This window comes from Polistes fuscatus, unplaced genomic scaffold, assembly GCF_010416935.1.
Source record: "Polistes fuscatus isolate 324 unplaced genomic scaffold, CU_Pfus_HIC Scaffold19, whole genome shotgun sequence".
NCBI lineage: Eukaryota > Metazoa > Arthropoda > Insecta > Hymenoptera > Vespidae > Polistes > Polistes fuscatus.
In genome coordinates this window covers 2220436-2237108 of record NW_025113095.1, presented here as the reverse complement: position 1 = coordinate 2237108, position 16673 = coordinate 2220436, and the positions used below count along the sequence as shown (strand labels likewise).

At 28.1% G+C, this 16673-nt stretch overlaps 1 protein-coding gene across 1 annotated transcript in view; it reads right to left on the bottom strand.

Annotated features, from left to right (window-relative positions):
* Window positions 1-5436: 5436 nt before the first annotated feature.
* The window catches only part of LOC122515902 (microphthalmia-associated transcription factor), a 79821-nt gene continuing 68584 nt past the window's right edge, over window positions 5437-16673 (bottom strand). The window contains exons 6-7 of the mRNA XM_043633395.1: window positions 9264-9546; window positions 5437-6645 (exon numbers count right to left, since the gene is read on the bottom strand). Of these exons, the coding sequence (XP_043489330.1) occupies window positions 6397-6645; window positions 9264-9546 (532 nt within the window). The 3' untranslated portion in view covers window positions 5437-6396. The remainder of the gene's footprint in view (window positions 6646-9263; window positions 9547-16673) is intronic.

Genomic DNA, 16673 nt, shown 5'->3' with positions numbered 1-16673 from the left:
TTATTTTATCGTACCCATTTGTTCGTTACTTTTTATATTTATCCCCGACAAATTTCTAGTTCTATTGAAATATATTAATTACGTATTTAATCATCGCGAAACGTTTTTATTATTAATTAATTGTATTTAAAAATGATGAAAAAGGGAAAAAAATAAAGAAAATCCGGGTGGGAGAAGGGGGTGGGTTTAATGGGAAAAGAATTGTCTAAATGATATAAATAAGATAAAACACATTCGTTATATATCTTCGTCATCGTCATTCTCAACAATAATTATTATTAATTCGCATATTCGATTAATAGAAAAAATTCTCACATAAGTTCTTTTTTTTTTTTTTTCTTTTTTTCTTTTCTTTTCTTTTCTTTTTTTATCAACGTAATTCGTCGTACAACTTGTTTGTTCAACAACGTGAACACGCGTACACGCACGCCCACATACACATCATCATGCACACTCAACAACAAAGATAAAATTTAAGGATAACGTAACATTATCGTTAACTCGTCACTCATCAATTTCCACATTGCAACGATATGCAATATTATTTAACAATAATAATAATAATAATAGTAATGTTAACATTATAATAATAATGATAATAAAGACTGGTTAACAATTACGATTGATCTCGAGATCAAATCTCATCTTTTATTATTTCATTTCGTCGTTGATATAATATGAAAAAAAAAAAAAAAAAAAAACAAGAAAAAAAAAGAAAATTAAAAAATAATAAAATCGTGATTTCATTAACATACGTGTGATATATTTGTGCGTTTGAAAAGAAATAAAAGGATAAGAGAGAAAAAAAAAACAACGATTAACATTTAAATACGACGATATTTAACAGAATCTTAAAAGAATATTTATTATCTCATCTTATATTCATTTTTAATAAACATAATATTAAACTATGACAATTGATAACAACATATTATGCCAGTAATTATTTTCTGATTATTCTTTTAATGTATATATATACACATTTTCATTTTGTTGTATAAATATATACACTAACATATACATAGGATTGTTTCACTTATAGAAGATTTATTTATGCACAAATTGGAATTATTTATGGGTTGTCATCATCGTCATTCGTCATCATCATTATCATTATCATCTTGTACATATGTATGTATGTATGTATTTTACATACAAACATGAGTATTACTATATATATATATAGGTATATTTTGTTTTCTAATTTTCTTTTTATTGTACTCTTTTAATTATGCGAGTACACACAGTTGTTTTAAGTATTAATAATACTAATTAGCGAGTAAATATCGTGGTCCTTCTGTTTTTTAGATATTTTCTTTTTTTTTTTTATTTTGTCAAAAATACAATTCCAAATGATTATTGGAACAATTTATTTGCCAATAATAATCCATCATAATATATTCGTTTATTATTTATAATATCATTCTATTTTTAATAAAATCTTACATTTTATTTGTTAATATTTTGGCCAAAAGAAAAATCATCATATGGAATTATACCTTTTTTCTTTTTTTTTTTGGAAAGAATTAATTCTAAATTCTATTTTCTTTTTCTTTTCTTCGATACGAGAAAAATTATATATATAAGTATGTATGTACACGTAGGATATACGGAAGTATATATGTATATAACAAATGTATATTTACAAAGATAGAGATGCGGTTGGAAAAAGAAAAAAAATATAAGGAACGAGAGAGAGACGGATATACTCGAAAGTTTTATGGTATTCTCGAACACGATACTTTCTATATTTCTCATAAAATATTTTTTGAAATACCCAACAAATATATATATATATATATATATATATAAATCTCTCTATCTCTCTCTCTCTCTCTCTCTTTCTTTTTATTTTTCTATTTCCTATATTTTCCTAACTATTGGTTCTGTGTTTATCATAAAAATTGTACATACATACATTTACTATAGCTATAGCTATATATGACACACACATACGTAACAACTTATTACACGTATACATTGTTTCTTGCATTTTTTGTTTTCTCTATCATGATGCATTGCACCGCCGTAAAAATCGTCGATCGAGAATCGATACTTCAATTTAAACGATCTTCTATTTTTCTTATGTTTCGTTATAATATTTAAATAATAAAAATGAAAAATATTAGGGATTGATTACGTGAAAACATTTATTAATATAATAACGATTTAAAAATCATTCTCATTATTATTTATTTCAGGAGATCATACTACTTGATATCAAACATATTAATCACCGATCAAACTACATAATTATATGTACTGTTTATAATTAAACATATAAATATTATATAATGATATAATATTTATTCGATGAAATCAAATATCTCGCAATCTCTCCGTGTTGAGTTATAATTAAACCTAAATATATAATTTTGAAAAAAGAAAAAAAAAAGAAAAAAAAAAGAAAACAAAGAAACATACAACGAAAAACATTATGATTTGTGTTTATTGAAAAAATAAATTCACATAATATTAATCAGTGGTCAAACTATGTGCATAATTGTATGTACACTAACCTAATAACTTCAATATATTATATCTAATTACCCCTGTATCAACTTGACCCACTTTCCCCTATGTATACACTATACATACACCCCCACGCATATCCCTGTACATACGTGTGTATGTATATATGTATGTTTATACATAGAAACACACGCAACGGACATTTAGTGAGATAGATATACATCGAAATAGAACGAAATACGAGCTCGAATAAATTCATTTACACTTGGAATCTCCGAAGCAAACCAAACCGACTTACCGGTTTCGATTTACGATCGTTAACGAAATCCATTCCCCCCCCCCGCCCCTCCCCCCACGGTGGTTTGCGTTAATCCCTTAACGATCGACACTCGAAAACGTACGTCACTTTACACTCAAAAGTAAATTTAACAACGTTGCTCCAATTATTTCCCTATAATTTCTTTTTCAAAAGAGTTAAGAACTTGATACCATTTCGAAATTGAACCTTTAAAAATCGTTAACTTGTTGTGTTGAGTTGAAATGTTCGACGTTAAGATGTTTATTTAAAAAGTAATTTGTTATTAAAATTGAATTTTATTTAGAGTTTAATCGTAATCGAATATATATTAATGAATGAAAGTTTCTTTCAATAGTAGTAGGTGTTACACATTTTGTATATTATTTAGTATAAAATAATATATTTTATGAATATATTATATCTTCATAATATTCATATATATATATGGATGTTTTAGAAAATATATGTGAACGTGTAAAAGATATCAATTATTTTGAATAATCAAATACTTTTTATGAATGAAAATTCCATTCAATATTAATATGCTATATTTTGTATATTATTTAATATAATAAAAAATATATGACATATATGAACGATATAATATACCATTATATATATATATGAATGTTTTATATATCATATTATATGTGAACGTGTAAAAGATATAAATTATTTCACGAAATGACGTTTGTCCGTGTTTCGACAAAAGCGTAGGAAGATAAAGACAAGTCGCGTTGGCCTAAGGCGATGGGTGCAATTTAGGTTAGACGGCTCGTCGAACACAAAGGGAGTGAAATCCTCGTAGAAATCGAGGCTCTCAATTCTGTACTACTACACCCTTCCTTCCTTCCTTCCTTCCTTCCCTTACCCTTCTTCACCCTTCTTCACCCTTAACCTAAGCCAAACTCATTCGGCATGCGCATCACGGATTGAACGTCGAACGAAGACAATAACTATTAGCAAACTTCGTAACGAACTTCACAGTGTGAGTGCTTTACCTGGCAGAAGCTAATGTAAACTATGACAGAATCGACAGAATCAAGTCTCTCTCACATGTGTTACTCTCATGGTCCCCATATACATTCTCTCTATGGGATTTCGTGAATTTCCTTCACTCGATTATTCGATCCATCCCAAACGATGATCCCCTATCTCCAATTGTTTTCAATCATAATTTTCATCCCTTACGATATTTTAAAACCTATGCAATTACGTTTGAATTATATTTTCATTTCAAATGTTTAACATATTAACTTTTGGAGTATCTATACATTATCTCTCTCTCTCTCTTTCTCTTTCTCTCTGTCTTCCTATGGAATTTTATTTTCTAAATTATTGGATCATTATGAACACTATCACGCGAAGTTATATTCGTCAATTTGAATTTTTCCCTTTTTTTATTTTTACACGCACGTCATTTTAATTTTTGTTTTAATATACTAATCGATCAATTTTAGTTGAATCAAATATCGATCTCGCGTGTCGTATAATTAATATCATAAAATATTAGTAATCCTTCATATGCAATTATGTGAGAGAGAAAGAGAGAGTGAGAGAATGAATAAAATGAACGTGGTTTTCAATAATATTCTCACCAATTTGTCGATTGTTGATTAAATTTCGATCGTTATTAAAAAAGAAAAGTATTTAATAATAATAATAATAATTGTCGTGAATTATTTGAAACGAATAGATCAAACGAATACTATTAAATCGTAAGAAAAATTTAATCACTTTACATTCTAAATACATTTTGAAAATAAAAAGGTGTGGCAACTATTATTATTCCAATGAAATTCGTGATACAATTATTAACTTGTGTTATTGTTATTGTTGAGAAGATCCTAAGAAAACTTGACGAGTAAACTCCCTTGTTCGATACTGTTTTATCAAAACACAGTATATATATATACATCCCTTTCCTTTTCTTCAGATTAAAAAGATAAATTAAAAAAAGAATAAGAAGAAGAAGAAAAAATGTGCATAATATTATCTCATACAAATAGTTAATTATTGTCTAATAAAAATAAAGAAAAATATAGAAACAACATTTGAAAAATGAAATTTACAGAATGAGAGGTTCAATATTTTCTTATAAATTATTATAAATCGCAGATAAAATAATACGTGCATCGTGTGTCTATCAAGCAAAAAATGATTGCAATGCTCGTTATTCTTTAAGAACAACAACAACAACAACAAAATAATAATTCTTATCCATAACATCCATAAAATAAACTACCTTCACGTAATAACAAAACCAAAGAAGATCGATAAACAAAAAATACGATTCTCTGAATCGACGATTCCTCTTTTTTTTTTTTTTAATCGGCGTTTCTTAAGATCTAATAACAAAGATCTTTTTTAAGAAAAGAAAAAAAAAGGGGGGAAAAAAAATATATATATATAAAATAAAAAGATCACCTCAACTCTATTTAATGTTTCGTAAATTACCAATCATAGGTAATGAACAACAACAAAACAATACCAGGTTGTTCTTCGATCGAGATCTGTAGATACGCCATCGGTAAAGTAGGTCTCTGTCTTTTTCTTTTTTCTTTTTTTCTTTTTTTTTTCATTGATATCGTCATTATAAACGACGACGTCATCACACAGTACGACACAACACGACACAACACAACACAACACAACAACAACAGTAGTAACAACAATAACTATTTTAATAATATTATTAAGAAGAACAAGAACAAACGATATGGATAAAATCGTCAGGGGTTGCACGCAAATAAAGCGGCCAGCCGCCATTATCGAGAAAAGAAAATAAAAAAGAAAAGAAAAGAAAGGATTAAAAAAAAAAAATATATATATATATCTTTTTTCTTTTCCAATGCACAAAAATAATTTGGGGGGTTGGTAGGAGTGAGGGGGTGGTGGTGGAAGATCTCTTCTCGTTCCTGCGAGGAAGTCACACAAAAATAATTTTGTGTTTTGGGGTGGAGGGAGGAATAAAAAAATAAAAGAAACCAATATAATAGCACGGTTAAAATGTAAATCACCACCCCTCTCTCATTATCTCATAATGTTTCATAATTTTTCTAATTCCTTTTTTTCTTTTTCTTTTCTTTGTATTATAATTTGATCGTTCGAATCAACGACGAAATTAATCATCATCATCATCATCATCATCATCATCATCATCATCATCATCGTCATTGTCATCTTCTTCTTCTTCTTCTTCCTTTTTTTCTTTTACTTCTTTTTCTGGTCTCGTATCTCCGAAGAAAATTTTTCCTGTGATCGTCACAGGAACGACATTGGAATCCGATAAGAAGAAGAAGAAGAAGATCTCGACAAAGAAGATCAGGATGATAACCACCAGTAGGACGAAGTAATGGTGAAGTAGTAGTAGTAGTAATAGTAGTAGTAAGAGTAAGAGTAAGATGTGGTGGATGAAAAAAAGTTGAAAGTGGTGGACCATGTGGTAAGGGGGGAGGAGGGGGAGGAGGGTTCGAATGTTCGTCCATCGATGAAAACGACGACCACCGCCACCACCACCAGTACCACCACCAGTACCAGGTGGTAATGGTGGTGGTGGTTGTCAGGATGGTGAAACTAAGACGAACTTGAGATCGAAAGGATAAAGGGCTGACATTTCTTCTTGGCTACGCGACTATGTCCATGTCCGAGGAAGAATTCGAAGTGGTTGCCGTCAAACTACCTAACGTATCTTCGTCTGGTAAACCATGATGACAAGCAACTGCCGCTGGTGGACTCAATGGTGGTAAATGTGGGGAGGACAACATAGGATCACCACCATGAACCGGACAACTCGTATCGTCCTCCATGAGATCCTCGAATTGTGACATACTCAATGGTGGTGCCGTCGTTTCTTCTGTTACGAGATCTGGAATCTGAATATTAAACAAATGAGTTTAACAACAATTAATTCGGTAGTTTTGATGTTAACAACGTTTAATATATCGTAAGAGGTTAGATAGATTGGTTTTAAAAAAAAAGGAAAAGAAAACAAGACGTGTATTTTTATATTGAATGAAGTTTTAGTTTAATAAGTTTAGTTTTAATAATTTATAGGGTGGTTCGTAATATATGTGAAACTATTAGGGATGTTCTTTAAAAATCGAACAATTGACACATAAATAATGGTTTACGATTTTTTGGATTGAATCTTGTCTTAGAAAATATTTAAAATAATTATCCTCGAGAAAAATGTTTTTTTGTTTGTTTTCATTTCTATTATTTATCAAAAATCTGAAGAAGAAAATTCAACGTAAAGCAAAAGATAAACTTCTACGATGCACACAAATATACACATACCTATATATATATATATATGTATATGCAACTTTTAAGTATACATAGTCAAAACGTTATCAATGTTTAAATTTCTAACTTAGAACGAAGGGAAACCGTCAGGAAAGTAAGTACACTTACAATATGGAGCAAAACTTTATCTCGCGTTATAATTCAAACTTAACTCTCCCGACCAGCATTTCGTCGCTTTTAATGCATTGTACCAGCCAACGTTATCATACTAACTTTGACAAGAAGCCCTACTATCATATCACTTTTCATTACTGTGCAACAAATCAAAAGAATACATTACTTTTTCTTTTTCGTAATATTAATTCCAAAACATTTTAACGAACGAACAAAAATCTACTGTTCGTTGATCTTGATTTCATTGAGAAAATAATTGTTTCAATGTTTCCGTTATTATTATTAATTATTTCTACAAAATACTATACTATTTATAAAATGATTTGTAAAAAAAAGAAATAAAAAATAAAATACATCAAAGTGTACTTGAAAATATACGTAATAGATATCATAATAATTGTAATCATCGTCGTCATTATTATTAACATCATGATCACATCATCATCGTTAAGACTGGATTGTTATAGTGTTCACAGTTAGAGTTTCTAATCGTATCACGAAAGGAAGTACCCGTACTATTACTACTACGTGCTTAACGATATCTCTGAGACAATAATTCAAATGGTAAGTTTTGGTAGAATCTCTAGTAAGATATCACAAGCTTCGTCGTCAAACATCTTAAAGATGGTCCAGCATATTCTAACACGAGTAAGAGAAAGAGATAGATAGAATATTATATTCAACTATTCGATAGAAATTTATGATAGATCCTTTAACCTGTAACACATTGTTACATTAATATTCTATTGAAAATGTAAAAGATAATTGTTAATATTTCATTATAAAAGTAATTGTTTTTTCTATTTCTTTTTTTTTCTTTTTTCAATCAATCAATTTTGTTATAATACGAATAACATTTGATGATATACGAATAATTGAAAAAATACACAAGTATAGATTTGTATTTATCTGTGCGTGGGCGTGTACGATGTATTACCTGATATAAACGTTCGTAACTTTATTGACGAAATATTTACTATTTAAAATATCTTTTCAAATATTTTATGTCAATATTAAAGATAATCGCAAAGAAGAAAAAAAAGAATTAAAAATAAACTTTGTGTATAGATTATTCATTAGTTCGGTTACTATTTTAATAATTAGAAATCATATATATATATTTATATTTTTTTCTTACTGTATTATTTTCAAAAGAATATTAATTACTATTAATCAATATTATAATCCCGTAATAAAATAATAATGAATCGAATTGGTTTTTATCATAAACTTTCTCTATCTTATAGTTTTATTTTTGTTTTTATTTTTCGTTCGAACAACTCCCCCTTTTTTTTTTTTAATCGCGTTGACAAAAACACTTTGACACTTTTTTCATGTAGAAAATAAAAAACTAACCACGGTATATAACTTATGGGTATATACTTGAATAGGAAAGTTACGTTTGTTACGTAAGTTAAAAACTAAAATTCACTTTAAAAACGCGAAGCTAACGAAGGAACTGTGTTTTCGATGCGAACGATGTTATTTAGATCACGTAAGAAGCAGATGGAAATTATGAAATCGAATTGATTAACAATGACAGACGTTTTTATTCGGATCAAGGATCCATAGAATCGATAGTTACGTTCAAATATTATCTATTTATATTCCGGTGCGTGTTTAATATTCAAACTACCAGAATTCGTTTTTGTACTTTCAGCTGTTGTGAATGAATAATAAACGTTCCTCCTTTTATACAATTTCCTGACTGAGAGACAATAATTATCGCGATAAGAAATATTAATTTTACAACGTGCACCAGCATTTTTAAATAAATTTGTAATTGCACTCGATATTTGGAAAATTTACACGGGGGGGGGGGGGGAATAGAAAAATATATATTTCTTTCGATTACATATTTTTGTAATTTGCTCTGATCAACATTAATTAAACAATGTTTAAAACAAATGAATATAAAAAATATATTAAACGAACCAATGAACAAAATTATTAAATCATAGTGAAATTTAAAAAATTGATCAATTGGATTTAAATTATACTGAAAAAAAAAAAAAAAAGAAATCTATATATTTTGTGTATTTAACAAAGAAAGGGTTCCACTCACGTGTACCTTTCGTTGCTCGAGCTTACTCCTCGGAAAGGTGTTGTTGAGTATGCTGCCAGATGTAGATGCCCAATTGAAATCGGAAACCGGAAGTCCGTGTGCCTTGGCTTGTAATTCCAATTCTTGAACGCGTAACAATAAACGACGATTTTGATGTTCCAATTGTTTATGCCTCAATTCGTTTTGTTTCATTCTCGTCAATTCGTTTTTCAATAATTTAATATATTCCACGGAAGATTTTAATATCGTCCCTTTGTTCGGCCTAACGTCCCTTACTATTTCGTAATAACTAAAACAATAAAACAAATTTAAAAAATTATTACTTTATTAATATAATTATTCATTTATTTTTAAATAACAATAATAATAATAATAATAAAAATATATTGTCGTATTTTGTTGTTGTAATTTACAATAATTCATTTCTTTCGTATGATAGTATTATTAATAATTGCAATCGTAACCAATTAAATTTCATAATATTACCGTAATTGTTATCAATCAAAAATTAAAATATAAAACGAAAAATCATCAATAAAAAATAAAGGAACAATGTTTATATTTTATATTATATATTAATTTATTTAATTATATTAATCTCACACAAAATTACACCCTTCTTCCCATTAAAATAAGCACGCGACAAAAATATTCCAACTAATAAACGAAATGATAAAAAAGATCTCTTCGTGAACAAAAAAAAAATAAAAAATAAAAAAGAACGTGCAAATGGTTGTTCATTAAAATGCGATGCACGATAATACTACCTACTTCGATTTCGATTTTTCACGGCCAAGTTTCTACGCGTGAAATTCCGAAAGTTCCAAAAGACACAAGATGGACAGAAAAAAAAATGGTTGAGGTGAATAAGGGGTGAATGAGAATGAATGAGGGTGAATGAAGAAGGGTGTAAAAGATGGTTGAGGGATTAGAAGTGTTACACCGACGACTATGATATTAAACTCGTACGAATGTGTCGTATTAGTGTGTAAAAGTGATGCCAACCATCACACCCTGACTTTTTTTTTTCTTTCTTTGAGAAACCTTCTTCTCAAGATTAAGGAGAATACCTTGCGGGAATTCACGTGGAATTATCAGTAACCTCGTGAGAACGATAATTCGTCTAGTACCTTTTATTATTTTTTTTTCTTCTATTCGTGCAAAAATCCTTAAGAATTTTCCATGATTTTCTTTTTCTTTTAAAATTTTTGTTTTTAACTTTTTTTTTTTTTTTTTTTACATTTGTCGCATATTATCTTCTCATTTTGCATATTCGAATAGATAAAACTATTCGATACTATCGTTATCGAGACGTTTTAAAATAACAAATAAAAAATAAAATAAATAACAAAATTTAGCTTTTAACTTCGTTAACATTAAACTCGTATATTCGCATTCAAATTTCGATAAATTTCGCGTTGACGAAAATTTATATTTCATCCTATATTTATCAAAGCTAAAAGAAAATCGTGTAATTAGCAAGTACGAATTTTACGATAAAATATCAAACTTTTGACCATTTAAATGTTAACCAAGTAAATTGCAAAAACAAAAATTAATATAAAAAATATATAGAAAACGAGAGAAAAAAAGAAAAAAACAAGATTGTCTAAACCAATACCAATACACTCACACACACACACACACACAGAGAGAAAGAAAATTACATGAAGTCAATGATAGAATTGATGTCGAAGATGCTTTTAGTTAGAAAACGAATTTAAGGTAAAAAAAAGAGAGAAAAAAAACGTATAAAATTGTCTGCGTTCGATGTTAACTGTTATTATCCACGTGGAAACGACAGGACGTTGGAAATATCTCGTTGAAAATTCCATTACATTCGTATATATATATATATATACGTTGAACGTAAGCCAAAGAAAAATGCAGAGTTAACAAGAGTTCTACGCTAAACTTAATAAATAATACATTTATACGTTATACGCGTATTTATTTTTATTTTATTTTAATTTTGTAACAATCAAAAAATCTTGAAAGAAGCTCTCCGAGAGAAGAACAGAAAAGAAAAGAAAAGAAAATAAAATAAAAAGAAGAACAAAAAAAGTAAAAATACAAGCAAGTTTTACTATCTCGATTTAACTCAACGGAACAACACATTTCTTTTTTTAGTTAGATAAAAATCGGTAATTAAAATAAATGTAAAAGTTATTATTGGTTGATCGTAAATTAAAGAAATGTCTAAAGATTTCTACAGTAGAACGTAAGTTTTAGTTACGGATAGTACAGTTAGCAAAAGCACGTTGCATATGTGCACGTATACGTGTTTGTGTTTGTGTTTGGGTGTGTGTATATGTGCATATCAACTTCCAATTGGAATCTAGAGTTCCTTTTCTGCGTGTGAAGCAATTTCTAAATGAAAGCGACATTATACGACTATGTCTTCTTCTTCTTCTTCACAGTAGTAGTAGTAGTAGTAGTAATAGTAATAGTTGTGTTGTCTTCTTCTTGAAGAAGAAGAAGAAGAAGTAGAAGAAGCTCGTAGCACAAAGTCTCTTTACCGTTTCTACTTAAGATTTGAAGCACGCACAAATTGAAATTCAATCGCGTATCTCGACTCGGAACAAGCGCTCAACTTTTACTCTTTGACTGCAAACGGGGGAATAAACCGTACCAACAGTTTATTCGGATTTTATTATAAACTTTATTATTATACTGGCCCTAAAAATTGAACAATTTTATCACATCTTTTCTTCTTTTTTTTGTTTGTTTGTTTGTACGTGTATTTTTAATATTTTTTATCCGTGTTATTACACTACGGTATTTGTTGAATATTTGTTTTAAATCAATGTTAATTAATATTTTCTATTCGATAGAGAAGATACAATGCAACATTTATTACATATTATAATATTGTATCGTGTATCAATTTTAAACATTAAAAATTAAATCAATCGTTTCATATACGAATATATATATAAATCAAATTTATATTATAAAAACAAATAATACAAGTAATGTACGTTGTACAGAAGTGGCATCATTCGGTGTACAAAAATTTGTAGAAAAAGAAATACGTTTTTATTCGTACAGTCTACTACCTCTCGTTCGTTTGTTGTACGTGTTTTTTTTTTTTTTTTGTTTGTACGTGTATTTTTAATACTTTTTTATCCGTGTTATTACACTACGGTATTTGTTGAATATTATTTTTAAATCAATGCTAATTAATATTTTCTATTCGATAGAAGATACAATGCAACATTTATTACATATTATAATATTATATCGTGTATCAATTTGAAACATTAAAAATTAAATCAATCGTTTCATATACAAATATATATATAAATCAAATTTATATTATAAAAACAAAATAATACAAGTAATGTACGTTGTACAGAAGTGGCATCATTTGGTGTACAAAAATTTGTAGAAAAAGAAATACGTTTTATTCGTACAGTCTACCTCTCGTTCGTTTGTTGTACGTGTTTTATTTTTTTTTTTTTTTTTCTTTTTTTTTCTTTTCGTTTATTTGAAAAAGTAGAACAAATGATAGGCGAAAAAAGGACGTTGATTTACGATAGCATCTTCTCATCGATTTGTCGGCTAAAATCTGCCTACCCTTTCCTCCTACTCCTCCCCCACCCACCCTTCTCTCCCTTTTTCCCCCTCTTCCCATGAGAACGACAGGAGAAGAGCCTATTATGAGTCGACATTCATCATTGCGTCGATCGTTCACATACATACAACATGTGTCTCTCATACTAAATCCTTCGAAAGAAACAAAAAAAAAAGAAATAAACGATAATACCTTTCGATCTTGGTTCGACGTGGATTTGAGAAATCAAATATATTTAAAAATAAAAGAGAAAAAAAAGGAAACACCGTTCGTAATTTGGACCGTAAAAGAACCGTAAAAAAATATTCGAACGTTGTAATAATTTGTTGATTACGATTAAACGATTACTTTGATTATCGTTTCGAATAATTTAATCCTTCGTTTTAATCTTTATAAATAATTTTATAATTTATTTTTAATTAGATTTATATATATATATTGTATAATGAAAATATTATTGAATTATTTCAGCAGGTACGACGTTTTAATGAAATTAAGTACGCGCGAGTTTTTCTTTTTCTCCAATTCGAATAAAATAACTAACTAACTTGAGAAATTAGATCAAAAGAGTTACCGAAAAAAAATGAAAAAAAAAAAAAAGAATATTTACTTGGATCTGATATCTCCACGCTTTGCCATTTAGCAGTTTCGAGTTATAACCGCTAACAAGACCGTGGTTTTATTAACGTGAAGATGCTAACGTTTCAACGAAGTCGGAGCTGACATCAATATGAAAATTGAATAACCAAAAAATTAAAAAAAGAAAAAATGAGGAAGGAAGAAAAAAGTTGAAAAGATAAGTAGGTATGTAAAGAAGAAGTAAAACTGACACGAGTATAGATTTAAATGGATAGATAGTAGGATAATCAGAAATTAAATAAAATATTTGTGTCATGTTTGACGAATACCTTTTAAACCCTTCGAATAGTCGATTTTTTCTATTATCAATATGTTAACTATTTCTTTTTATTTATTTCTAAGATTTCATAAAATTTAGATTTAAAAATGAAAAGATAAAAATGATACATATTAAACGAATAAATCTAAAATATAATATAACGATTTTAATGTTATAGAATATATAAATATAAAAATAATAATAAGGATAATGAAAATATTACAATAAAATTTAAAAAACAAATAACAAAACAATCGTATAAAATCTGCAGAAATTTGTCTAAGAAAGGAAAATATTAAAAATTGTTCTTAAAATATAATTGAACTTTATGATATTTGATATGAAACATTTCGACCAATGACGTATAAACGTATACACTGAATAGTTTGAAATTAATATTACAGTAACTTGGTTAATTTAGCAAAGATATGACATTCTTACTAACACACAAAAGGTAGTAATAAATAAACCTAAAACTGGCCAAACTTTGTCATCGTCGTCGTCGTGTTGAGCAGTCGAAAGCTCGTTGTCTGCAAGCTTCAAGCTTTCTTGTTAATCACAATAATAATAATAATAATAATAATAATAATAATAATAATAATAATAATAATAATCGTTTTCTTCACTCTCTATATACATCTATCTTTCAGTATGTATTTCTTAGTAGAACTAGAAGTAGAAATAGAAGTAGAAGAAGTTAGGGGTTGTCTTGATAATTCATAGTTACGTTTCACGACGTGGTCGCATAACTGAGACCACAAAACGAAGGTCGCAATGTTAAAAAAAAAACAAATTCAAAGTATCGAAAAAACTTTTTCTTTCATTCATTTCAAAATCAACGTTTTTATTGTTAAACATTTGATCTTCTCTAAATATCGATCATCAATATTATCATTAATTCGTTATATATAATTTGATACTTTGAATAAATTAAATGAATAATTATTAATACTTCATTTTACAGATTTTTGTTATCAATTATTATTATTATTATTATTATTATTATTTTTATTGATTGAACTGAAAATTGTTACTTATCGTTTTCAACCTTTTTTCACTCTTAACTATCAATCAATACACATTCATAAATATTATCAATCTATGATTTTGTTTTATTTAAAAAAAAAAAAGAAAAAAATGACGCGAGATTCGTTAGGCGAGACGATCTAATTGCCTTTTTTAGAGTGCAACTCGTGAAAGCCCCGTTTAATCGAGCAAGTAAAAAGTCACGACAGCTGTTACATGCCGAGAGTTTCTTTTTACACGTGCATTATATACATACATATATATTTAGATATATAATATATGTATATATGTATAGAGGGTATCTTAAATTAATAAGAAAATTCAAATAATTAAATTTCTCATGTTCATAATCACAAAATTCAGACATACTTCAAATATATTTAAAATTCAAAATGTTCTGCGTTCTAAAAGATTAAAAAAATAAAAACAGACACATCATCATCATCATCATTTAATTATTACAAAAATGAAATGAACGTATTAAACTTAATAATTACATTTCAAGAAAATTGTGGGTATACACCAATGATTTAAATAAATATTTTAAATAATATGAGAAACGCTTTTTTGAAAGATGACGTTGCCATGTACAAAAGGAGGACACCCCTAACAAATGAAAAAGAAAAAAAAACGAACAAATCAAAAGCAAAAAGAAATAAATAAAACTAAAAAGGATAAAAAGGGGGGACGGTGGGGGTGGGTAGGGGGGAATAGTTTTTAAGTTATCCCGATCGTGACAATGACAAATGGATGGGTCGAAGGTCGGATTGATAAATGGAAGGGTAGTTGGCAGACGTTGGCTATTGCATGCAATGGTTGCTCGTTAGTACGTCGATCGTCGGCTGCTAGAATAAGAAATCTTAAATTTCTGTCTGAAACAGGTCAGTCTTGCATATATAGGACACCATTTTCAATTTTATATTTATTTTATGTTAAATTATAAAGATGAAAAAATGTATCACGTATTATCACTTTTTCAATCGTTTATTAAACCCCAATAAGAACAAATTTTTAAAAATATTAGAATGATTATTTGTTATTAAGTATAAATTTGATTTTCAATTCAATATAATCATGCTTTTGGATTTATTAATTGCATATATATAATAAATTTTACCATATGTGTGTATAATCACACTTTTGCATTTTTAATATATCTATCATAACTAAACTATAATTAGAAATGCATAAGTATAAGTATATGAAAAAAAAAGAAAGTTAAATAATAATAAATAATATTTATCGTAAAAATAATTCATCGTTCTGCAGAGAAGACACAAAACAGTCAAGCCCATTTTTCATTTTACATTTTTTATCATCCATTTGAGAAAGAATTGCCATCACCATGAAATATGTGTATCCCTCTTTCTTTCGTTCTTTTTTTTTTCTCTCTCTCTCTCTTTCTCTATTTTACTTCTCGTATATACACGAAAAGAAATAAAGAAATAAAAAGAGATAGTAGAGAATAGGGAAGGATCAGAGTGAAACAAGCTAGAAAGAATGAAGAAGCGAAAGAGTATCACGAGGTACTCGTACTGGAAAGGTTGAAAAAGGAAAGAAAGGAAAGAAAGGAAAGAAGAAAAAAAATAGAAAAAAGAAAACAAAAAAAATAAAAGAAGAGAAAAAGAGGATGAACTTCCGGTGAAAGCCTCTCGTCTGGAGCACCTGACCTGGACTAACTCGCAGTAAAAGGTCACGAACAGGAAATAATGACCCGTGAGGACTCGCGAAAAAAGGAACTACCTTCTGTGCGTACAGTTGAAAGAAGCGCACGAAGAACCATGAAAAGGTGATCAGTGAAAAGAAAAGATAAAAAGATAGTAAAGAATTTATAAAAAAAAAGAAAAAGAAAAACAAAAATAAAAACCAAATATATATATATATAATATTTTTTAACAAATATATTCATAATTGT